We start from the raw sequence: 25071 nt of genomic DNA, 5'->3' as shown, positions 1-25071 counted from the left end.
AAAAGTTCTGTAGTCAAGTAGTCCAAGCCTGCACTACAATGGTGCACCTAATAAAGTGGCCAGTGAGTGTATATTCCTACGTTTCTTTAGCTTCCGTGCGTATCTGTTGGAGCAATTGATTCTTTCATATGATAGGGGATTAAGATGGAAAGTAGGGAAAATATTTTATCACGTGCCCACGTTAAAGATTCAATTTGATTACAGGAATATGATTTTCTGTTTGACATTCTTGGATGTAGCAACAGTGGCTTAACTGTTGGCATAGGCCCAGTCAACTATACACCGCAGAGTGGTAGCTCAGTACAGTACGACTGTCATTGAGGCAGTTTGTTGAGGTCTGAGCAAAGTTCAGCCTCCACCTGATTGAGTATACTGTCGAAAGGTTTAATGATTTATGGTCAAGAAGAGATGTGAGGCACTGTTATGTAAAAAAGCTGATTTAGATTTAGTTCCTTTACATTTCCTCTCCATGGCTGAAAAGTCTGGTCAATGAGCTTATGTTACTATAATAGGGCTTTTATTTCAAAGCAGAAGATTTAAACTGAACCAGTTTAGAGAAGAATAATTTAGCTGTTATTTCTAATATTTATTTTAGCTTAAAAGGCATAAAAGGTCCAAAATCTTAGTACATTTATCTTTTGCAATGTTATGTATGGGTTTGTCATATATCTGGGTGGTAGAGCAGGCACCAGTAGCAGTTTTTGATATGAGCATTATGTTCTTTTATTTATTTATTTTTGCCATATGCCACTCTCCATAATAATGATCACTTTAATGTTTCTGATAAAGTGAATTTTTTTATTTTCATTTAAAAACGGGCATTTGCATTGTCTGGGTCCTGGTGTCCGTGAGCAGGTTTGTTTACCAATTCTGAAATTTGGGACATTATTTTTGTAAGAAAAAACATTAAACAAACATTAAAAGTTAACTCTTTCATTGAGGTCACTGTTTGTTTTTAGGTTTTGGTTCTAGATGCCATTTGCAATTGTCAAAGTTATAAAGGACTATAAAATGCATTAAGGTAATAGAAATTCCCACAAAGCTATTTGAAAAGCTGTGTGTGTGTGTGTGTGTGTGTGTGTGTGAGAATGCGTGAGCTTAGTTGATGAATACTTTGAATCTCCACATTAGCACATTTCCCTGCTGCTGAGTATCTTCTATGTTCCTTCCACCCCTGCTGCGTTTTTATTATACACCTTTCCAGGTGTATAATTATCACGTGTCACAGCGCAGAGATGATGTTGGTGGAGCAGGCATGTTTCACTGCTTTTTCCACTGAGAATAAGACACTGGCCACAAATGATTGGATTAGTGTTTAACCCCCACTTCCACTTAGCTTAATCTGCTTTGCAGCTGTGTGTGTGTGTGTGTGTGTGTGTGTGTGTGTGTGTGTGTGTGTGTGTGTGTGTGTGTGTGTGTGTGTGTGTGTGAGAGATTGAAATCATTTGCTCCCATTTCTGTTTGTTCCAACTCCTGAACAGCAAGGACAACTTGTTTGTGGTCACTCACCATCCTCTTTCATTGGAATCACGCTTCCTGCATCCAGTGAAGGTGTGTGGGAAGCAACTGGCAGCAATGAGGCAGATGAGACACAGGAAAGGGGGAAACTGGAGAAAAGAGAGAGAGGCGAGGTGGAAGAGAAGGGTACAAACACACGACATCAGCGGTTTACAGAAATGGAGATGAGCGTTAATGACAGAAAAATATCATAGGCCTTGTTGAGCAAACACAGGCACCTAGAGATCAAGCCGGCGCAGCCAGAGGTGAGGAAGATGGGGGGGAAGGTTGCAGGCGCAGGATTATTGTAGAAGAGTGGCGGAATAGAGAGATCAGTTTAAGGTCTGCAGGGTTTGGTATGTCATTGTCATCCTTTCTAAACAGCCGGCAGAGCGATGGGCACTTTGAAGTTCCACAGAGCTGCTTAAATCCCGCCTGAAAAGATGCAGAGAACTGCGAGGCAGGGAAAAGAGACAGGAATATCCAGAGAAAGAAAGGACAAGGGAAGGGATTGATGAAGGGTGAAACACAGAGGAAGGGAAGTGAGAGTAATCAGAAGTAAGAAGGCTCATTTAAAGAGGGATGACAGGAGACAGGCAAGCAGAGGGAAAACTCTTAGTGCACCAACACTGTAAGAGATGAGCAATATTAGTTTTTTTGGAGGTGTATGAGTAATATGCTTCCAGCAGCTCTTGAAGAGGGACGGAAACATGAGAAGCAGTGATGTAGCAGTACAGTTATGAGCTGATCTGAGCTGGAAATTGGTAGAAGTGGTGCTGCCAGATCTGCAAAGTGCCAGTACAGCAAAGGGAAAGAGGCAACAGAAATCAGGGTCCTTTTTAACTTCATCCCACAACATTTACAGCCAGATTCCTTTAAGGCATTTTTCAGTACCAGTAAATACCATCCAAGGTTTGCTCCTTCCGGAAGGATTTTAAATCCTGAATTTCTTACTGGTGAAATATTTAGAAAATTTTAGCATCTTTCAAAGCACAGGGTAAAAGAGATGTTATAAACATGATAGTCTTGACCCAGTTTCAGTCAAATGTCCTTTGGAATACAAAATCAGCGTATCCATTTCATCAATTTTCTAAACACGGTTTATCCTGTGGAAGGAAGCCGGAGGATCCGGAGAAACCTCTTCACAGGAGGTATGTTCATGGCCGAAATTCAAAGAGGAAGCCTTCTTACAGTGAACAAATTTTAGAACATAATAGAATGAATATTCTATGTATATTTTTAATTCACATAGTATCCCCAGTTTAACATATTCTTCTTTTACAAGTCTCTCAGGGGGCTCTGTCTCAGCTTCTTCTCTATGAAACAACAAAATGCCAAAATAAAATAGCTTAGAGCTTTTGCCCAAAACAGCATCAGGATACTAAACCTGTCAGCAATAGAATCTCTGAAGTCTCATGAAAAATATAAGTAATGTGGGCAGAAATAATAGCAAATGCATTAGCAGGATACGTTGATTAGGTTTAATAACCTCTAAAGTAGGGTTGCATGATATAAGGATAACGTGCAATAATATTGATGAATCTTGTGACAATTATATGACTTTTGAAAAATAATCAGATGAATGAAAATGCTTGGTATCTTTCTGCTTTTGGATCACAGCAAACATACAATAGACCTCAGATAATGAGCAGTCTATCCAGCAACTGAAAAAAATATATATATATTTGATATTTCGATCTCAACAGCCAATTTGATTTAAAAAGTTGCCTTTGGCCAGCATCTGCTGGCATTAAAACAACTAAGTTGTAGTTTCTTAATGACTTTACCACCTTACAACCTCTTTACCTTCTAAATCATTTTATGCAGCATTGAGGAAGATGTGTCAACAAATATATTACCATTATAGAAAGCATGAATGCAAGATACTTAAAAAATTACATAAAACTCAATGTGGTCCAGGCAGTTCCAATATTCTTATTGCGTACAGTCATATTGTGATAACAATAAATTTATGATATATTGTACAGGCCTATTCTTAAGCCCCAATTACAGAACTCTTATATTAATTTGTATTGATCATGTCTTTGTAAACCTCTTGAGCAACACAGTTGCTTTTTTTGTTTTTCCAAGAATAATGTTTACTCATCCAAAACATCTGGACCAATGATTTCTGTCCTAATGAGACACGGGCTGGTTACCAGTGTCAAGCTACAGTATACCATTGATTCAAAATTGGCCATTATGTCTTTCCTGTGGTTTAAACCCTTTTTTAATGAGGACAGAGAAAGTGCTAATGTGCCCAGGTATCACTAGCTGTGTGGAGCATAAACTATTGCTGTACAAAGACGGTCTGCTGGCTGAAAGAAATCTGCATACCTTTTCTCTTGCATACAATTTCTGTTTTTGAGCGCCAGATATCACCCTTATTAAGGTATCGCAGTTTCGAACATACAGTTGGCCGTATACGAGCTTCAACATGTCCATTTAGACTCTGACTAATTAATCCGCTAATATCAGCTGGTAGTATTTCCAGCATTACTCCATTTTGACCAAAATTGCAAGTATGAAGAAAACTGCAGCTAAATTTGGCAGGTGTTTCTTCTGTTTTTGTAAAAAAAAAAAAAGAAAAAAGAATGTATCAAAATCAAAATACCTAATTGATAAAGATACCATTTGTAAATCTGTATAGTAATTGATATGTTTTATTTATATAGCAACTGTAGGATTTTTAAATTTTTTATTTTTTTTGCTTTGAACATAAGAATTGGATAACATATTTTTGCTTTAAATTTTTGTTATGATACTGTGGTAAAGTGAAACAGTGCTAGTTTTACTCAAGATTATTACATCAAAATCATTTAATAGAATTTAATACTGGACTAATACTGGACAACGCCCACTTTAAATCGCACACTTATTTATTTTGTAAGTTTTTCCAATCATTATAATGAAAATTTTTGTGTAAAATGGTGTGCAAAACATACCCACATGCTTAACAGTATTTTAATGTATTGCAGAAGCAAAGAAAATAAAAGTGTTGGAACAACATATTCATACTCTGCCGCACATTAGTCACCCATTAAAATATTAACATGCAGAACTAAAAAACAATTATGTGTCATCTTCACCAATTTCCGGTTTCTGTTGACACTGTGAGTGTGTGAGCACATTCAATTTTAAAACAATATAGCTATATTTCTCGCTGCAAACGGAAACACTGATGCATGTTCTCGCTTGGACACACATTACATGGCTGGAAATGGACTCAAGTTGAAAACTGAGAAAGAAACAAAAGAGGTTTAGGCGGACTTGTGACAGGGTCGAGGATGTAAACTTTAAGAAGCTGTTGTGGTGAATTATTAATACTGAGCATTGTGCCCACGCACTTGGACTCAAACAGACTTTCTTTCTCTAAAACACACACACACGTCCGCACACAGAAAGTAAAACAGCTGCAATCCCCAGCTGCTTGTGCAGACAGGAAAAAGTGCACTTGTCGCTCTGTCTAGATTTGGGGTGTATGTAAGTGCTCCCTGAATGGTAGATTTTTTCTTTGTGTGCATTTGTGTGTGTGTTTTTAAGAGTTTGAGATAACATTCACATATGTTGTAGGCCTAAGTATAGGTTACAAAGAAGGGTAATAATCACGGTACAATGGGGCTTTTACACTCCGGTCCATATTTTTCTGTTCTCAGGACATGCCCATGCTTTAATGCATTTACTATTTAAAGTGCGAAAACTGCATGTGCCGATATTAACAATGTTTTAAAAGGTCATATATCTTTATTAGTACAAATGTTCCTTTTTTTGTTGTAAAATCTATGTATGAATTGACGCTTCATGCCAATTTGTCCATTAAGGAGAAGAAAATCAGGATGTGTCTGAGAGTCAGTAGCTTAGAGACCAGAACAGAACAGCACCTTACTCAGACATTTACAAGGACTCCATGGTGATCCCAGTCTATCTGTATTTCAGCTCAGTGGCAAACTACTGCTACATAATGACAAAAACTATAATTCAAAAAACAAAGGTTCTGGCCACTGTAGTTAAATAGGAAGAGTAGCTGACTTGCATTTATGAAAGTTATTGGTTTTATTCCAACTTCCTTTCCAGCTACATGTCAATGTGCTCTTGAGCATGGCATTAAGCTCCCAAGTTGCTATCAGGTCTGCATGTGACTGTATGCACATTTGTGAGTATGACTAAGGGACTGTGGCCTAGTGTAAAAGCACTTTTGAGTGCTCACTGTGACTGGAATAGTCATAGATTCCATCCATTTACCGTTTAACTACATTACAGTAATGTTGCAGTCAGATTTTTATTTTAAGGACACTGTCTTTCAAACAATTCACGTTGTTTTCTCACGTCATCTTACAGTGAAAACCAGTTCCAGCTAATTCTACATGCATGGGTTGGAAGGCAATTCGCAAAACAATTACTACTCTCATTTATGTGGCTCAAATATTGGAAAAAAGGTTTGGCAGCCGCAGCTAATTATCTCAGGTAAACATGTAGAAGGAGTGTTGAAAGAGTCTGGTAATTGATTTATTTAATAATGAGATCTGTGCATGCAGCAGATGTTTTGACAAAGGACACATGAACAGTAAAAACAACAATTGGTTGTGCCATCTGTTATCGCCATGATCTTTGACAAATGTAAGAGTGCTCACTCGCATTTTTTTTCTATGTTGCCAATAAGAGGCCACATATCAATTTAACATATTTCTGTAAGCTTTCATTTACAGCAACAGACAATCATGCCATGTGCTCCCAGACAGCATGTCATCATCCATATAATGAACTCCATTTACGTTTTAGAGGACCATGGCCCTAAAAGCTATTTCTGTGTCAGAAATGACCTACAACATGTCATTAAATTAGCCCTTCAAGTTATTCCTTCTGAATCATGCAGTCATGGAATAGAATTTCTAAACTACAAATGTCATACTGAAACGTAGAAAAGTAAACAAATAGCTGTTTAAGTCATTCTGGTTGATGTTTCAGTTAAACTCAAATCTACAGTTTTGCTCGAGAATCATGGCACGACAAAAAGATTAGGGATGCATCAGGGTAAACACTGTTTATTATCCACTTCAAAAGCACCTGTTCTCTGTGCAGCTTGACAGCCTTAATGCGTCTCACAAGCTTGTGTTTTACCTGCTCATGCTGAGCTCTCACGTTACTCCCAGATGGCTTCCTCTAACCTCTGTGTAGTGCAGCCTCAGTGCTGCGTGTAAGGTGAAGAGCTAATGTGTGAGTGTGTGTAATAGCAGTGAGCAACAACAGTTACAGTGATCTTTTCGAGTGGCGTTTAAAAGCCATGTTTATGTGACCGTTTGTGGGCCTTTCTACCACAGTAAGAACTGCCCCCAGAAGGCTTAGCTGCAAATGTTGGGGGTTTTTCTGTATTCGCTGGGAGATGTACGGTGTCTAAACTGTGTCAGTGCTAAATTTTTAAATTGCAGTTTTGTAACCCATGTTCTCTTTCTTCTGTCCCCACCTTCACTCTGTCCTCTTTCTTTCTCTTACTGTTTTCTGTTTATTTCTCTTCCATCGTTATCTTGCAGCAGGTGTTGCAGTTGCTCAGAGGGTTGTGACAGTCCAGAATGGACCCCTGGTTCGCACTGAAGGCTCCCATGTGACCATCTGGTGCAACGTGACTGGCTACAAAGATGGTGTGAAACAGGACTTTGACTGGTCCATGTACCTACCATCAGTACCAGACCGGGAGATTCGGATCGTAAGCACGGCTCAGTCAGACTATGCTTATGCTGTGTATGCCCAGAGAGTGAATAGTAAAGAGATCTTTGTGGAGAGGCTGAGTGATGACTCAGCTGTGCTTCACATCACCAAAGTACTGGCCAGGGACCAAGGTGTGTTTGAATGTTACACCCCCAACACGGACGGGCGGTACCTGGGATCCTATAGTGCTCGCACCAACCTCACTGGTGAGTCTCCGAGCACACGCAGTCATTTTATCATCAAGGTGGCAAACATAAAACCTCAGAAAACCCACCTCTATAGCTAATGCCTTTATCAAACCAACTACTAGAAATTGCCTTCTGTTTGAAAGCAAACATATTTAATTTGACAAGGATGCTAATCCCTAATACACAGTAAAGCATATTTTAAATCAGGTCTTTAATGAATTTTAATTTTATTTGCATACTCTGCAAAGCAACTGCTTTCCATTGTATTTCTGCTGCGAGTAGAATTTACATAATTCAATTCAATTCAGTTTATTTATATAGGGCCAATTCACAACACATGTTGTCTCAAGGCACTTCACAAATGTCAGGTACATACATTCCAATTAATCCTAACCATTTAACAGTGCAATCAGAGTTAGTTATTTATTCAAATTGGATAAAAAGTTTTTCTATCTAAGGAAACCCAGCAGATTGCATCCAGTCAGTGACTTGCAGCATTCACTCCTCCTGGATGAGCATGTAGAGACAGTGGACAGTCACTGGTGTTGACGTTGCAGAAATCCTTCATACTGGGCATGCATGTAGCGACAGTGGAGAGGAAAAACTCCCTTTTAACAGGAAGAAACCTCCACCAGAACCAGGCTCAGCGTGAGCGACCATCTGCCACAACCAACTGGGGGTTTGAAAGAACAGAGCAGAGACACAAAGAGAACAAAGAAGCACTGATCCAGGAGTACTTTCTATGGGAAGGAAAAGTAAATGTTAATGGATGTAGCTCCTTTAGTCGTTTCACCTAGAAAGAAAGAACAGATAAACTCTGAGCCAGTTTTCAAGGTTAGAGTCTGAAAGAGTGTTGCTAGAAATATGCAGGGATTGTTATGCTGCATCATTATAAATGATCAAGTTGCTGATTTTTTTCCTTCTGTTCCATTCGGCCCTTGCTTTTCTGGATTGTTACAGTTTAACTTTTGTTGTGCTACTCTCAGCAGGTTTGTCATCTGACCTGATGAGATTATTTCTCTTATCTTGCTCAACGTAACTCACAACAAATTGGCCAATCAATATTAACAATATAAAAGACAAATATGTCTGTTATTAATTTGTCTCCCTTGATCTTTTAATTCTTTTCAGAGACTGACCGGGCTCTGTTGTTATTTTGAGAGTATATGTTTGAAGAGTTTGGAGTTTATCATAAACAGCCACAATATTTAAGCCTGAACGTAATATTAGCAACATAAAAATAGATTGTTGTAGGAGTTGGCAATCTGTATGTAATAGCTTTGCTAATTTTAAAACATAACGTCACATCACTGGCCTGCAAAATAGTTAAATCGAACATTTATGTATGAAAAACTAAATTATTTTCCAATGATTTTACAAATTTTTTTTGTTTGTTTTGCCAATATTTTAATGACATACAGTGTGTTTGATTGTTTAAATTGTTTTTTGGTGACACAAAATAATTTTAACTGCATAAACAAAACCCTCCCCTGGCATATGTTCACATTTAAACAACGTAATCAAACTGATCCAGCTCCGATTGCTCTGCAATGACACAACAATATATGTCACTAATGCAGTGTTTAGTTTAGTGACAAGGTTAAAGCATACACTCTTTGTCACTACATGGAAAAGCTGCCTTAGAATTGTGATTTTTCACCTGCTAAGAAGTGATTTTTAGCATCCAGTTTGCAAATGAAGGAGTTAATCTGCCTCATAATGCCTTTAGTTCTTTCCTATTAATTATATTATCAACATCAAAGCACAGTGGGTCTTTTGCATGATGTGCACAGGCTGTGCGCGCTTCATCAGTTTATGTGCGCATTTTGCCATGATCAAGTTTGTGCGCGTTCAGCAGATGATCACTGACAGCGATGTTACGTTGGAATGATGTTGAATGAACTGTTGCAAGGAGTTTTACCATAGTAGATATATCATGGCTTTTGTTTGTGATTGGCTCCAAATCAGAGTTTAGATAATCCTACATATAATCCTCTATTCTCATCTATTTTTCATATTTTTATTTTTGACAACCCGAGTCTGTTGGCACATGTACAAAAGATTCTCTCTCCCTCTCATCTGTCATTCTATCTATGCCTCCTTCTGGCCAAAGTGACAGCAGACTGTTTTGGTTCCAGGTAGTACCTGCATTTCAAACGTGCTAAATCCACACGCAAAAAATTCCGCCCGCAAACTGTTTCAGCCTTTGAAAATCGCATTGCGTGTGTTAAGGGATGACATTTTCATGGGGTTCATTGGGTTATTATCTTATGTTTTGAATATTCATGAAGGCAGACACGCTAAAAAGTTTGTGTCCGCCATTCCGTTGATTTTGCACAGGCAATCCGATTACCACCTCGTTTGTAGATCAGCTTTGCTGACGCAAAGAGGTTTGTGTGTGCAAAACCGCACGAAAACCTTTTGAATATCAGGCCCATAGTGTTAGACTAATTGTACTAGTGTGTTTACCATGAGCCAAAGATATGGTATATGTTAAGGGCTAAGTATGAAACCTCTGAGAACTATCTCAGAGTGTATCACAGTTTAGGGGGCACTTTGACTGCTTTGTCCCTTTTTTAATTGAATTCAACTGACAACAACTGTCTCAAAAATAGTTTTTTTTTTTCCCTTTGCCTGTCTTGTAAGTGTAAACGTTTACTTTAGTTTTTTTGTTAATCATAATGAACGTATTTTGAGGATACTCTGAGGTGGTATTTAGTATTTAAAAGCCTAAGAGGAAATGTTTGAAATAAACATTTGAAGGATGGAGGTGTGTTGAAAACTTTGTCATTGTACTGTTAGCTTCTTGACTCTTAATGCTGGGGAAAAATACAAAGAACAACATCTCTCTGAAGTATCTGTAATTGTCACTCTAGTTTCACCCAGTTCCACCCCGTCAGTCTCGGGAAAACCAATCTCTTAATCTTACACACATCCATACACAGACATACACGGACTTTCTTCCCACCTATTCATTTCTTGCCTTGGGCTGCACTGTGTTGGCAGGATCAGTGACTGTTTCAAACACCCATTGCAAGTTTCTCCTTCAACTCCTTCATTGTCAGATACATTCTTAGATCTAATCCCTCCCCAAAAAGGCACCTCTGAAGCCACCACTGTCATAGTGGTGGATTCCATTCCCTTCGTAACTTCATGCCTTTATCTTAATGTCAAGGCTCAGACCAAATGCCTCATGCAGAAAATGGGCAAATATCTGTGAAGCAGTATGAAACCTGAGTGTTTGCAATGCTTTTCTCTTTAGGCAAGCATCACATCCAGCACCAGCTGCAGGCCTTGCTTTTTGAAAGCAAATAAATTATATGACTTTCAGATTAGTTGTGTACTTTTATTTTCTTTGAATGAGTGGTTCTGGACTTCAGCTGTTATAATTCCTAGTATGTTCAACTTGATCTGAATGTAGGGCAGGGCTCAGTTGCAGGGCGCTGTGAAACAGTGCTGCTGATAACATACAGTATTTATAGATCTCTGTGTGTGTGTGTGTGTGTGTGTGTGAGAGAGAGAGAGCTAGATAGAGTATGTGAACAGAGGTAATGTGGGACTGTTATCCAACCTTTCTGTGTCCCTAACCTCTTGACCCTGTTTTGAGGGTCAGGGGTCCACGGCAGGGTCTCCCATATTTCTCTTCCTTCCACGACAAAAGCCCCCATGTGAATCACCAGATGTCTACATGGCTCCATGGCTCCCAGTGTGAGCAAACAATAGCCTGTCCTCCCTCCACTCTTGTTCCTTTTCCTCCTTTTCCCACTTATCTTGTCTTTCATTCTGTCAAGTTTCTTTCTTCATTCATCACACTTAGCCCCTTTCACTAAGGTTACCTTTGAAAATGTGTACTTCAAGAGTAATTTCAGGGGACTGCCATACAGGTGTATCTTCATAACACAGAAAACCATTAAAAGAAAGTTTATTTGAGTCATTTAAAATGTGAAACTCATTTTATTACCTAGTTTCATTACACACATGCAGATGTAGTTCAAGTGTTTATTTCTTTTAATTTTTATGATTTCTCACCCAAATCCACAATTCAGAAACTTGGAATATTAAATAGGACAAATAAAACAATATTATCAATGCAGAACGTTATGGCCACTTTGTGGCTTGTCTTGACTATTTTCCAGCACAGTGAGGGTACACTCCAAAAGGTTATTGCTAAAGAAGATAGTTGCCTGCAGCATGCTGAATCTTAGCATACTAATAGTAAGTTGGATGGATTGGCAAAGTTTGGAGCAATGTTGTGAAGGACATAAGTGGAAAGTTGAGTGGGAAGAAAAATTAAGGTAGAAAACGGTGTAGAAGCAACAGGAGAGGATTGTGAAGCAAATTCCATTCAAAAGCTTGAAGTGTCTTACCTTTGCTAAAATAGGATAGCTCTCTGATTCAGGGGTCCAAATTCCCCTTCAGATTACATGTTATGCAAGTTTCACTTTTCCTGAAGTCTGTGTGTCTGTGGGGTGATTGGCTTAGTGCAAGTCTCAATAGTGATGTTTGCTTGTTTATAATGATGGTTCAGTCTTACTCCTAGTGAGGTATTTCATCCAGTGTATCCTTTCTTTCTGTGGAGTAACTAAAGTTTTTTTTAATATGGACTCTAATACCTGATGCCTGAGGAGGTGAACAGTTTCAGCAGCACACCTGGACACCATTCATGTGTCATGTGTCGAATGTCATGTGTTACATGATTTTAGATGCACATATGCTAGTGTGTGATTAATTGAGTGTTGAAAGTTGAAGCCTGTTTCTGAATGTCAGTGATACATTTTTAAGAAACTCCGTCATAAATCACCCTATTTTTTTTTTTACCTCTATGAAGCTACAGAAATAAAACAAATTGAAAATGTAGTTTGGTTCATTCTAGCAAGTGCCTTTGGGAAATGCAGAAGTAATTCAAACATGAGAACAATAAGCAGACTCTAAAATTGGATTTGGTCCACTAAATATGAATATGTGCTATACAAGGTTGGATTCAACTTTTTCTTGTACTTTAGATGTTTTTCTGTTACATTGTAAATATGTTTTGTGCTTTGGTTAGGCTATGAAGACCGAAACAAAAATAAAAGTTGAACAGAATTTCAAGCTATTGTTCATCAGATAACAACATTCAAGACCAAATGTATATGAAAATTAGTTGTACATTGAATCATATGCTGAGTTGTTGGCACAGCATGTACTTTAAAGGTCCATGGTAAGTGACGCTTGTAAATAAAGTCCGGGTCAACCTGAAGTGGGTCGGGACGTTGTTTTAACGATACATGCATTTGTACACCCCTTTCAGTTCTGCATTCATGTGTACCAAATGAATCCATTGTTGTTACAAACATGCAGAACATGTATATGTGAAACATAACTGAGGGATTCCCAAGTTCTGCTGTGCAACTTTTGAATGTGACCCCTAAAGACAGAAGAATATGGAGACTCCAGTTAGTGCTAATGTCTACCATTTGTGAGCATTAAGGTTCCTTATTCACCAATAATGACGATGGAGAAAGGAGAGGTGGAGCGAGCCAAAGCTTTATGACAGCCTTAATAATCTTATTACTTAAGAAAGTCCAATCAAATCTCTGACCAGTTTTTGAAATACTGGAATATATTGATAAAATCAAATTTTCGGAAATGTTTAATATTCATTGTTTAGAGTTGAGTCAAACAATGAATTATATTTTTTTTTTCTATTTATCCGTCAATAACCTGAATGGTAAATAGTTCATGATCATTTTTCAAAACTCATTCATTAGTCTAATAAAGTTATTGTAAAGTACCATATATCCATATATATTTGGTCAACTATTATTGTTTTTAATGTGATATAGAAAATAAACTTTGTTTTGACTTGACAACCAGAATTGCGTTAGAAATTAATAGTTTTTAGATTTACTGATCAGTTAATCTTCCAGTTCTCACCTCTGGCTATGAGATCAGAATCACAGTCCACTTTATTCGCCAAGTTTGTGCACACAAACAAGGAATTTGACGTAGGTTCCACGTTGCTCTCAATAATGACATTATAAATATATAAAAAGGAAAAATAAAAAGAATTATTTGTAAATATGCATTTTTATTGTGTTTTTACTATAGAGAAAGGTTGAAATTGTGCAAATATGAACTGTGTTAATCTCTGGACTCTGATTATTAAATGTTCATCAGAGAGACCGCCTGGGGGAGAAACTGTCATTTGCGGATGGTATTCGGAAAGAGCGCCCTGTAGCGCCGAACTAAAAGTAAAAGTCTAAACAGTTTGTGTCCTGGATGTGTGGGGTCTGCAGGGATGTTAGCTGCCCTTTTCCTAGCTCTACACCAGTTTAAGTTCTAGGTGTAGGGAAGATCAACCCCGATCATTCTCTCTGTCCTGTTTTGTGGATGAGCCAAACCACACAGTGATAGATGAACATAGGACAGATTGAATAATAGCAGTGTAGAAGATGATTAGCAGCTCCTGCGGCAGTTTGTACTTCTTGAGTTGCCGCAGGAAGTACTGTCCCTGCTGGGCCTTCTTCCAAGCAGTGTCTACATGTGAGGACTATCTCGGGTCCCGAGAAAAGATTGGTCGTAGGTATTGTAAGTGGTCAACAGTTGACACGCTGTTGTTGAGAATGGTAAGGGGAGGTAGTGTTGGGAAGTCCTCCAGAAGTGCACCATCAACTTTACTGTCTTGAGCGAGTAAGCTTCAGGTGGTTTTGAATGCACCAGTGGACCACCTCCTATCTGTATGTAGACTTATTATTGTTCTGGATCAAACCACCAACAGTGGTGTCATCTGCAAACTTCAAGAGTTTCACAGATGGGTCCGCTGTAGTGCAGTCATTTGTGTAAAGAGAGAAGAGGAGTGAGGTGAGAACACACCCCTGGGGGGGCGCCGGTGCTGGTGATATTTGTGTGGAAGAAGATGCTCCCCAGCGTCATTTGCTGCTGCCAGTCAGTCAGGAAGCTGGTGATACACTGACAGGTGGAGACCAGCACTGTGAGCCAAGGTAGCTTCTGGTGGAGAATGTCTGGGTTGATGGTGTTAAAGGCCGAGCCAAAGGCCATAAACAGCATCCTGGCGTAGATCCCCGGGGGTTCGAGGTGGTGCAGGAGGAAGTGTAGTCCTGAGTTGACTGCATCATCTGCTAACCTGTTTGCCCTGTAAGCAAAATGCAGGGGGTCCAGCAGGGGGCCTGTGAAGTCCTTTAAATACTTCAACTCCATGTTGATTATGAGTGAAAAAACAGTCTTTCCTGACGCAAGCAGCTAAATTGAGCTCCCTCTGTAGGTTGGCCGGGGAACGTCTTGTGATCCCTTTAAAGGAGATAGTTTTACTGGGATGGATGGATGGATGGATGAGTAAATTTTGCTCTAGACAGTTATAAAACAATATTTAGTTGTGTTTGTTTTACTACCAGAAGCAGATCGGTATTAACCCAGTCATCCTTATGAAGGTGCATGTCTCCAAGTGCCAGATATCTCTTACCATGAGTTGTATTGTCCTTGCACTGCAATATTTATTAGTCACCCATTGTAAGTGGTTGAGTCCTACACATGGTCTGCATTTAACCTTGGAGTGTTGGAGGTATTTAAGTCTCTCTGTAGTTACACTGTCCATACATCAATTTTCTTAAGCTGGAATATGACCGAGCTACCATCTGCTTCATGTGAGTGTATGTTTGTACATTTGTGTGCATGCTTGTGTGTTTGACTTCCTCCTACACATCAGATTGCAGAAAAAAGGACAACAGCATGACATGGCCATCATGGGTGTTCTTATCCTACGCACCAACCTGTGTTTGAGCATGTCCAACAGCTAGCAGAACAACAAGCCCTGGCCAAGAGACATCATGACGTTCCAGTGAACCTCCACTTCAGAAGAATGCACCATACAAGTTACTCTCATGAAAGATAGACACACTGGACCCTCTACTTTGAGCTTGTCTGTACCCTGTATGATAGTGATAAAGTAATAACCCTGAATAACTGATGGCACAATTAAAATTCCAAATGTGGCATTCTTGGTTCTTCTCCTTCACTGCTGATAGGTGAGAGAAACCCAATTTCCAAGTGTCAGACATGAGGGGGGGAACTGGTTTAAAATGATGTAAAAGAAAGACAGTGAGATGTATTAGGAGGCCAAAATGAGAGTTGGAAAGGAGAAAAATGGGGAGGGAAGTGACAGTGGTGGAGATGAGCAGGGCGAATGATGTGAAATAGAGTCTGTGACCAATAAATGACGAGCTGGGAGGTGTAACCAACCACTCCACTGTGGTTGGTTACACCTCCCACAGGTATATAGCCCACATGACAGCTAACACTATTGGTGTGCATTTTAAAAAGCTCTCTGCCTGATGCGGCTCTCAGGGTTAATGTAGCTGCCCTGCTTGTTTAAGATGTTGGTGTCTGTCTGCTGACAACCTTAAAGTCTGTAGTCTTCCTCATGATTGTTAAGGCCATGACATTCTGGCTCAGAAATTCCCTTTAATAGCCTCATATAATATTTAAGTGGTATAGGAAATAGCATTTTAGGTATTCATTAGTTTTAAGCCATAATCATCAAAAATCATGTACACAAACACTAGAAGTACATCATATGTGTAATAAGTTGAAATGAATTTCATGTTTTGAACTAAACTGAAATAAGTGAAATTGTGAATGGCTTTCTAGTTTAAGATGGACCTGTATTTTTGCACACAGTTTTGTGTGTGTTTTTATTTAGCATGGACATGGCTTTTCCCTGTTCAACATGCAGCAGTCGAGGCTAAAACAATCTTTTGCTGAGCTCAGCATTGTGTGTGTGTTCATGTCTGATTCATGTGTATCCCTGCGTTTCCTTTCCCATGGGAGTTAAAGTTGCACTCCTCTACTCTTCTTAATGAGATAGGCCGAACTGGGAGATGTCATCTTGCATTCTGTCTGTTACACCAAGTGACACATGGAGCCCACCTCCCGTTTTCCTCTTTTCAGTGCCGTCTTCTCATCTAAATCCCACCAGCTTCATGAGCCTATTGCTCTGGATTCGATTCCTTGGTCCTTACATCAGCTCTAAGTCGGCATTGCTCATGCTGGTTTATGGTTTTGCCAATGAAATGGAAAGGCATGAGTGTGATTGAACTGTAACTAGTGATTAAATAAAACAAAGAAAGAGAAATCTTCAATGATGCCTTGTGTTGGCAAAGAAAGATATACAGGATGTTGTTATTAGAGTAGATGGTGTAAGAGAGAAAGTAAAAATCAAGAGGCGAGACAGTTTGTATCTCTTGTTATTGATTGATAGTACAGGTCTGTGTGTGACAGAAAATTTTTTATCTGTTTCATCCCTCTTTACAGTGACACTGAAATGTTTCTATCCCACCTTTCACTCTGACCTTACAATCACATCTTGGTTTTTTTTATAATTAAACTTCTCCATTTGTGTGTGTGTGTGTGTGTGTGTGATTGCACAAACTGGCTCTAAGCTGTGAACCAGGCAGCTCTCCAAATGGAAAGAGATTTTTATCGCCATGTCTAGCTTGCCATTTCCTTGCACATCTCATCTTCTTTAGCGGGAAAGGGCTTCCTGCCAATACCATTACTGCAACTTGACCTACTGGATACAGATGCACACATATATATGAGTTATACACAACGAAAAACACAAATGCAGTAACACAGTCGTGGGCTGTCAGTCAGGAACTATGTCGCACCAGTAATTGAGTCTAAGAGGGATGGTGCTGAAATGTTCCCATTGGAGGACATGGTTTCAAAGGAACAGCACTGAGGAGAGGTTTAACAACCCATGGATCACTGTAGTTGACAGTGTAACGCCTGGGTAGAGCATGTAGCACTCTGAAGAAAAGGGTGCTGAGCAATGAAAACTAGACACCTTAATGTCTTTGCTACTGTGGAACAAGCTATCCTAAATGCTGTGTGCATGTGTAAGTTTTGTCCTACACCGGTGGCCCCATTTCACTGGCAGAAGTTTAAAAATAATCCAAAAGGTGAAAGAAGTTAAAAATACATCATAACTGATAGATTTCTACTGGTTTCAAAGATTCAAAGTTTCATGTGGTTCTCTAGCTTATCTTACTTTGAGGTGCCTGTTGGTCTTCCCTAATGTCATCTGCAGTGACTTGAACTAAAGTTTAACTCACACACTATACCTTTCAACTCCATTCAGACTGAAAAAACGCTCCAAGTTAATTTGAAAGAAACCCAATTAACTATTAACCATTGCATATCAGTTTGTTTCCCTTGCTAGTTAAGTACATTTAATGAATTATCCACACTGAACGACTTTTAAAAAAACAAAATAAACCCATGCTAATCGCCAAGCCATGTTTATGACCTGTAAAGATAACTTGAGCTTTTATGCTGCTACTTTGGGTTTGGTGCACACATTCTGTTATGAATTGAACAGTGTTGATCACCATACATTGAAATGTCTTGATAAATACTCCCCCGTTTATCCCAGTAAAACTATGCACACTACCTGTGGTTGAGATTTGGGACTTGGAAATGCTAAATACTGAAAAAGGCAGTTTAGTTACTGAACGAATTATCTTCATATACCGCAAAGGTCAGGGAGGACCAAAGTAATGAGGCTACATATCTTCAGACTTTTAGAATTTAATACACCAAACAAAACTGACCTGTTAATAACCGCCAAGAACCTCAATATGTGCTTTTTGAACAAAGCCCTTTTAAAAGTGCTACGACTGTAACAGGCTCAGAGATAATTAAATCTAATCCATCATGCTGTGTTTGTAAACACACAGGACATTAATGCTGCTAGCAGTAAGGATGTACTACAAGCAGAGTAACAGCCTTGATCAAGAAGAGTCTCTTCAGTCTTCTTTTCTTCTCTCGCAGTCATCTCAAAACCAAACTTTTGTTCTTTGATTTTAATAGAAGGGTTCAATTTACCTCACCAGAATGGACTAAACATACAGGTACTTCTGGACCTCTGGTTGTTTGTGTCTTTGTAAAGAACTACTCCTAAACTAAAACCTTTTGAGCAAATATAGTTTAACTTGAATTAAATCTAGAGAAAAAAATGCCATATTGACCTTATCAGCCATACTATGAAGTTATGCTAAGAAAAAAAAAATTTCTGTAAGGTAATAATCAGCTTCAGCTGCTTCTCCTTGCAGTGTTATTATTAAGCTCCACTTTAGATTTCCTAATACATTTTCATTAGTTTGTATTTTGGCTTTTTATTTTTCAATATGTTTGAATCAAGATCCTATGATGTCTTGTTATAAGCCAATACTTATTGGTCTAACAGAGTAGTATTTTGGAGAAGTATTTTCGAAGCATGAAGAAGCATGGAAACTCCTCACATCCTAAATTAAAATTTAACCCTGACAGGCAATATTTTAAAATAAAATTGAAGGAGTTTCTAAAAGAGGACCAGCTTCGTAGTCATGAACAATCACTGCATTTTTTTAATTTTTTTTAATAATTTTGATTATGTTGTCTGTTGCTTTTAGCATTTTTTTTATTTTGAAGTGTTAGTTAAGCACTTTATTTAAAATAAATGTTAATTTGTGTTAATGTACTTTCTTTTGTACTTATATTTAAACCTTTATTTTAAAAGTGTTTACTTTTGATTAATTATAACCCGAACTAGGGATTCATTTGGCTAAGTTGAATAAAAAAAAAAAGAGAAGAGAAGCAGAGGAATATTGACCAGAATCATTATTATGAGGGATGACTGTCTCCTAGTGCCAGACTTCTCTAGCCTAAGGTTGGATTGCCCTTTTTACGATTCTTATTTGTTGTCCAGTGTAAGTAGTTAAGTCTTATACAAGGTTAACATCTAACCTTGGAGTGATGGATCTACTTAAACTCAGAAACACTGAACACACAGAACTCAATAATTTGGACCCTCTGGCCAAAGCACTGCTGTAAAGCTGATGGGCCAGTTATTAAACACAAATCAAATTCTTATGTTTGCTTCAGGCTGCAGAAAATTTTAGTTTACTATGAAGTAAGGGTGTAACAATAGATCCGGGTCAAGAGGCAAGATGATACACAAGTTTACATGAACGACACAGGACTTGTTTTTAGCAATATTTTTGTGAAAACTGAATTCCCCTTTTTTTGGGGGGGGGTGTTCTCACACATAGGATAAAGGTTTTTTAAATCTCAAACAGTATTTTAAAGAATCCCTAATCACTGCACAATATTGCAGCCAAGTTTTTTTTTAATCCACATGTTGTGGAGAGTGATCTTAGGTCCTTCTGCCCTGCAGCTGTAAGAACCCATAGCCATCGCTCCCCCCAACCAAATTATTATTTGCACAGCTAGTCATATGGTCATTAGTGATCAGAGACTCTGATGATCCTGCTACATTGTTTGATCTTAGTAACTGCTTGGAACTTCATTTGAGCAAAAAGGGACAGAAGAGTTTTTCTCTGTTCAAGTTATATATTTGATAGCCCCTTCTGACACAAAGGCAAACACCCTTCAAAATTTATTTGGTTGTTTTAGTCTATAAAAGTCTAACTATGAATGTCTGTAGTTAGGTGCAGCACCATTTTTTTCCTTCCGCTGAAGGTCTGGAAGTAAAAACGGCTTAGTGTTTAACTTTGTATCTGCCAGTATGCCAGATTCAGCAAGTGTCTGCATGACATACGTGTCACCAGAGTCTGTTTTTAAAGCTCTGTGTGGACATCGACACACTCACCAGTTTCCTGCAACTGTACTCTGCTGTCTTCATCATGCATATGTGCAGTACTTATTGACAGACATGTGGAAAAGAAAGGCACAAGTAGGACAGAGTTTCACTGATAGAGCTTTAAAGATTAGAATCAAACATAGTGCATTTACATAGTGAACACATGCAGCCTCGTTGTTTACTCAGATTAAGTTAACATGTCTGATGTATAGGATTTAAGTGTGGGCTGTGGAGCTTAGCTGAAGGCTGTTTTTAAGGTGCCGTGCAGAAGGTAAATTAAAGTAATGCCTAGGAAGGTATGTTATTCTGGTGAAGCAAAACATCTCAGAGACTTTTCCATCTAAAATCTGCAGTAGGAATTCCGGTGCTGCTCAAACATGCAAATGAATAAGTAAAGCCAAAGTAAGAACTAACTTTTTTGCTACTCACTTGGCGTGTAACACGATCTTGTGGGACAAGATCTCTCAAGGTTTTGACTTTCAATGATTCAAAATAACTCTACCTATAATCTACTACTTGGAGGTTGCTCAGAGTTATATTGTTTGAGCAGGTTCTTAATTTCTCACATAATTTCACATATTGGCCGAGAATCATCATTTGTGAAAACAGGATGTAATACAAACTTGGCAGAATAGAACATAATTATATTAAATTCTATGTGAGTTTCAGGGATATTTATGGGCATTTATTCACAGATTGAATTCAATTCTTGACTACAAAAATTATAAAGTAATACACAACAGTTTAAGTACATGGGTACACAATGGTTTGAATACAATGGAACCATGAGGAGACAAAATGGTGGGAAGAATTGAAGAAGGGACAAATTTACCACAAGATTTCTCATCATGTAGCACCAGCAGCTATCAGCATGCAGGTGAAATAGGTCAAAGCTGTTATTTGCAGCCTCAGAGATAAAGTGCTTTAAGCTTGACACTTATTTTACCATTTTGTTTGATGGAATCTAGTACAATTGACTGGTTGAATACACTCACTTAAATATGGGTGAATATGAAAAAGTGGGGATAGTAGTCATCTAGCTATTAGAAAATGTTGAATATGCTTTAAGCCTCCCCAACCACATGTAGGGCACGGTATAAATCCAAAGGGGCTACTGATCTGCCTATCGATGTATGAATGTGTGACCACTGTAAGTGCGGCTAGGTAATTGTGACTGTAGTGCGAAATGGATTTAAGTGGTCTGTATGATTACAAAAGCACTTGTTAATATACCACATCAGTCTATTTACCATTCATATATAGATTGTAAAAGCTCACACTTGTTTTATATAAATGCTCTGTAAACACTGTGAGAATACAGCGACTTGCTCTCTGATAGCCGCCTGTGATGCTAAAGTTAGAATCTGCTTTGTACCTTCCCACTGATGCTACACTTCAGGGCTATTTCTATTTTATTTTATCAGTGTGGACTTCTTTTGCTCATCTTTAGTTTAAAATCTAAAATACTTGAATTGATTGACCTTGAACTAGATAGGTCTACTCTGAACAGACGCGCATTTATAAGACCGTTATTCTTTTTCTAAAATCTTTATTTTTTATTATTGTTTCTGTGACCAGAATGTATAGTTACATCACAAAGTACTCACCCACACAGACAGATGCAAAACCAGTTCAACCGCCTAGCTGCTGACCACGAGGCAGATGACAGACATATGCTAGCACCTGTGCCCTGGTGCCACAGTGGTGATGGCGGGGGTCTTTGGGCAAAGACAGGTGTTTGCATGTGAAAGGGGTGGAGCTGGGGTGGCATATGGCTAATACCTTACAGTGCAGCCAGTTTAGAGAGACAGTTGCTCCGTCATCTGCTGTACTGCTGGATGGATGCCTGGTGACAGAGTGCTGCCTCCCTTGCTTAGCCGTGCTCCACGTTTTCCCTCAGTGACACGTCTCTCACATTGATACAACACATGTGCTGCTGCTTAGCTTCCCCACCTCGGGCTGGCATCACACTCGACCTCTGCTTTGCACAAAATGATAGCCTAGATCCTCTGGCTTTGGGTTTATAGTCATTAAGGTAACTGCTCTGGGACCTACGTGGCAATGTGCCGCTTTTTAGGGAGGCAGGTGTGTGGCACTTGCCTAAAACCAAAGGCTTTGTACACTGATTAAAATGCAGTGATTTGCTATAAAAGGTTTTACGTGCACACACACACCAGCAGATAAAAAATGGTCAGATGGCTAGGGCTATAACTGGTCCTGTCCTCAGGGAGGTCTTAATTGGTCACAGTGCTTTACCATCTGGGGCTTGAGTGACGATGGAGGAGAGATGAAGGTAACCAGTGAAAGCTCCTGAAGGGGTGTAGAAGGGGAAAAAAGAAGAGGACAGCCAGTATTTGCAGCTTGGCAGTGATAACTTAAGAATTATTTGGGCCATTGTATGCCTGGTAAAATCAGTTTATATAATACAAGTGGGAGGTTGCATGAACAATTGTTGGGTTGTGGTGTCCGTGCCTGTAGGTAGACTGAGTATTGTGTGGAGCATCTGTGTACTTGTGTGTGAGTATACACGCTGTTATTGGCTTCCTGTGCAAAACTCTCCACATGTGCTAACAACCTCCAGGACAGCAGCCATAGAGGGGACACATAAACTGTTTGTTTGAAGCTGTTTGCTTCTCTATCTTCTTGAGTAAACAGTGTTTGTTGAAGTTTCTGTTTGTTAAAGACATGGGCAGATTGTAAATTCAGAGTTACTGTATAGTCTGGGAACGTCTGGAGTTTTTGTGTGGAACAATGCGGAAAAATATAAAAATATTTGAATTGGCAGTCCGTCCGTCCGTCCCTCCCTCCCTCCCTCCCTCCCTCCCTCCCTCCATCCATCCATCCATCCATCCAGTTGTATGAATTCACAGGGTCTTTTCAAATTTTTGCAGTAATACCACTAAGACCTCTAGAAATTTTAGTCTGGAAAACTATGTAGTTTGGACTTGGAAAATGTGAAGGAATCCTAGAAGTATTAAACATTATGGAAAAAGTTGTAAAACTGATGAAGAAGAATGAAGAAAAATGACACTGAGCAGGAAAAGAGCAGTGTACTTCTGAATTGAGCAGGAGGAATATTTGATGTGTTTAGGTATGATGAGTACATTTTTGATAGTCAAAAGGATTTCCATCAATGATAGCTTGGCACACAGCACCCCTCAAATGCTCTTAGGAAGATTTGTCTTTCATACTCCCACCTCTCTTCAGACTACTCCTCCTCTCACTCTTTGCCTTTTTAATCTGTTGCAAACTCTCCATCTTTGCAGCGCACTCCGTCAGGCTCTTTTTCATGGCTGGGCCTCAATGAGAAGTCGTGTCATATTGTGAGTTTGTATATATATATATATATATATATATATATATGAGCACATGTGAGCACTTAAGTGTTTGTGTGTTACTTGGAGTTAAATCCTCCTCTTCTGCCTTTGTGTAAACAATGTCTCATATTAGAAAGCTTCTCCTCACCACAGATTCCAACATTCAGCCTTTTAACTGCACGTCCCCCTCCGCCAGTGACAACGTTCAGTCCTCCACTGGCTGCCTTCCTTTCTTTTGTTTTGCTCTCCCACCTTTTTTGCTTTTGTTAAATCTTTGAATTGTTTGTACAATGAGGAAGAAATTGGCATATTCAAAATAAAGCCTTCATAAATAAACCGTCAACACATACTAAAAGTTTTACCCTTCTGCCCTATTAATCGTCAGTCATATATGCCAATAAAGCAGTGATCGAAATTGGCCAAGTTTCCCTTGATCAGGTCTATCTTTTGGTAAGGTAAATACATACAGGTCTAAGTTTGTTCCTGTTCAATAAAGGCATCAAAACTGAAACCCCACATGGTTATCTGACCTGTAGACACAACAACAGACATAGGTTTCTTTGTTGTATTTTGTTTTAAGATTAATAATAAAGCAGATAAAAGTTTAGGACATGCTTTGGTGCATAATCTTGCACCAACATGCATTTGTTGAATTTAACATTGTTTATACAAAAATTAGAAAGAAAATCCGAATCAGCAGGCCATGGGTTTATCTCTAGTCACTTATTTAGATGCTTTTTTGTCTTTTATTCTCTACAACAGACAGTGTTCACCTAATTCAATTTTAGTTGTAACTTCCTCCATTTGTGTTTATAAATTGGCAGTAACCGGGTTCTCACCGGGTACTCCTGCTTCCTCCACACAGTCCAAAGACATGCCTGTTAAGTTAATTGGTCTCTAAATTGCCCTTAGGTGTATGAATGAGTGTGTGCTTGGTTGTTTGTGTGTTGCCCTGCAATGGACTGGCGACCTGTCCAGGGTGTACCCCGCCTCTCGCCCGTAGACTGCTGGAGATAGGCACCAGCTTCCCCACGACCCACTATGGAATAAGCGGTAGAAAATGACTGACTGACTGACTGATCGACTTTTAGAAGAAAATATAATTCTATAGATATATATATAGATACACAGTGTCTCACTGTTGGTTATCATCATTCCAATAGGTCCAAAAGCATTGTTTTATCTCAGCTTATCACTTGTTAAATACTGCAGCCAGTATTTTAAAGCAAGAACATATGTGAAGTGTGTTTATGAGTAACTTCTATATTTAAGGTTATTTCTGCAGGCATATGAGAAGATTTATACCATTGTTTCACTTCTATGCTGTTTGCACTCAGAGGTAAAATAAACTTTTAAAATCATTGTTTATAGCAAATGTCTGTTTGCTTTGTTTTGCGATAAATATCTAAAGGCTAAATTAAAAATGGTTTACTTTCCCAGCAATTCTACTTTTAAAATTGTTTTACAAAAAGGATGGGGATACTGGAAACAGTTGATGCAATTTAGGGAACGTTTTTCACAGCACACTCACTGGCTCATACTGTGTGTGAAAAACAGCAATAAAATATTTTATCGCTCAATGAAGAGCCTAATAAAGAACAGGAATCAAATTTCCTTTAAATTCTTTAATTTCATCAATGGAGCTGTATGGAAACAAGCGCATGGGTTTGAATTTGTGAACAATACACAGTGAAATATGTCTTAGCAAGTTGGTTCCTTATACAGG

At 38.8% G+C, this 25071-nt stretch overlaps 1 protein-coding gene across 2 annotated transcripts in view; it reads left to right on the top strand.

Annotated features, from left to right (window-relative positions):
* Nucleotides 1-25071, top strand: part of igsf3 (immunoglobulin superfamily, member 3) — a 119507-nt gene that overhangs the window by 26399 nt on the left and 68037 nt on the right. Inside the window, exon 2 of one of the 2 annotated variants that reach the window (XM_047370975.1) lies at nt 7029-7406. In XM_047370975.1, the coding sequence (XP_047226931.1) occupies nt 7029-7406 (378 nt within the window). Of the gene's footprint in view, nt 1-7025; nt 7407-25071 lie in introns of both variants that reach the window. The other variant, XM_047370974.1, reaches the window with a different exon arrangement.

This window comes from Girardinichthys multiradiatus, chromosome 7 (assembly GCF_021462225.1).
Source record: "Girardinichthys multiradiatus isolate DD_20200921_A chromosome 7, DD_fGirMul_XY1, whole genome shotgun sequence".
Lineage (NCBI taxonomy): Eukaryota > Metazoa > Chordata > Actinopteri > Cyprinodontiformes > Goodeidae > Girardinichthys > Girardinichthys multiradiatus.
This window is presented reverse-complemented; position numbering and strand designations above follow the sequence as displayed.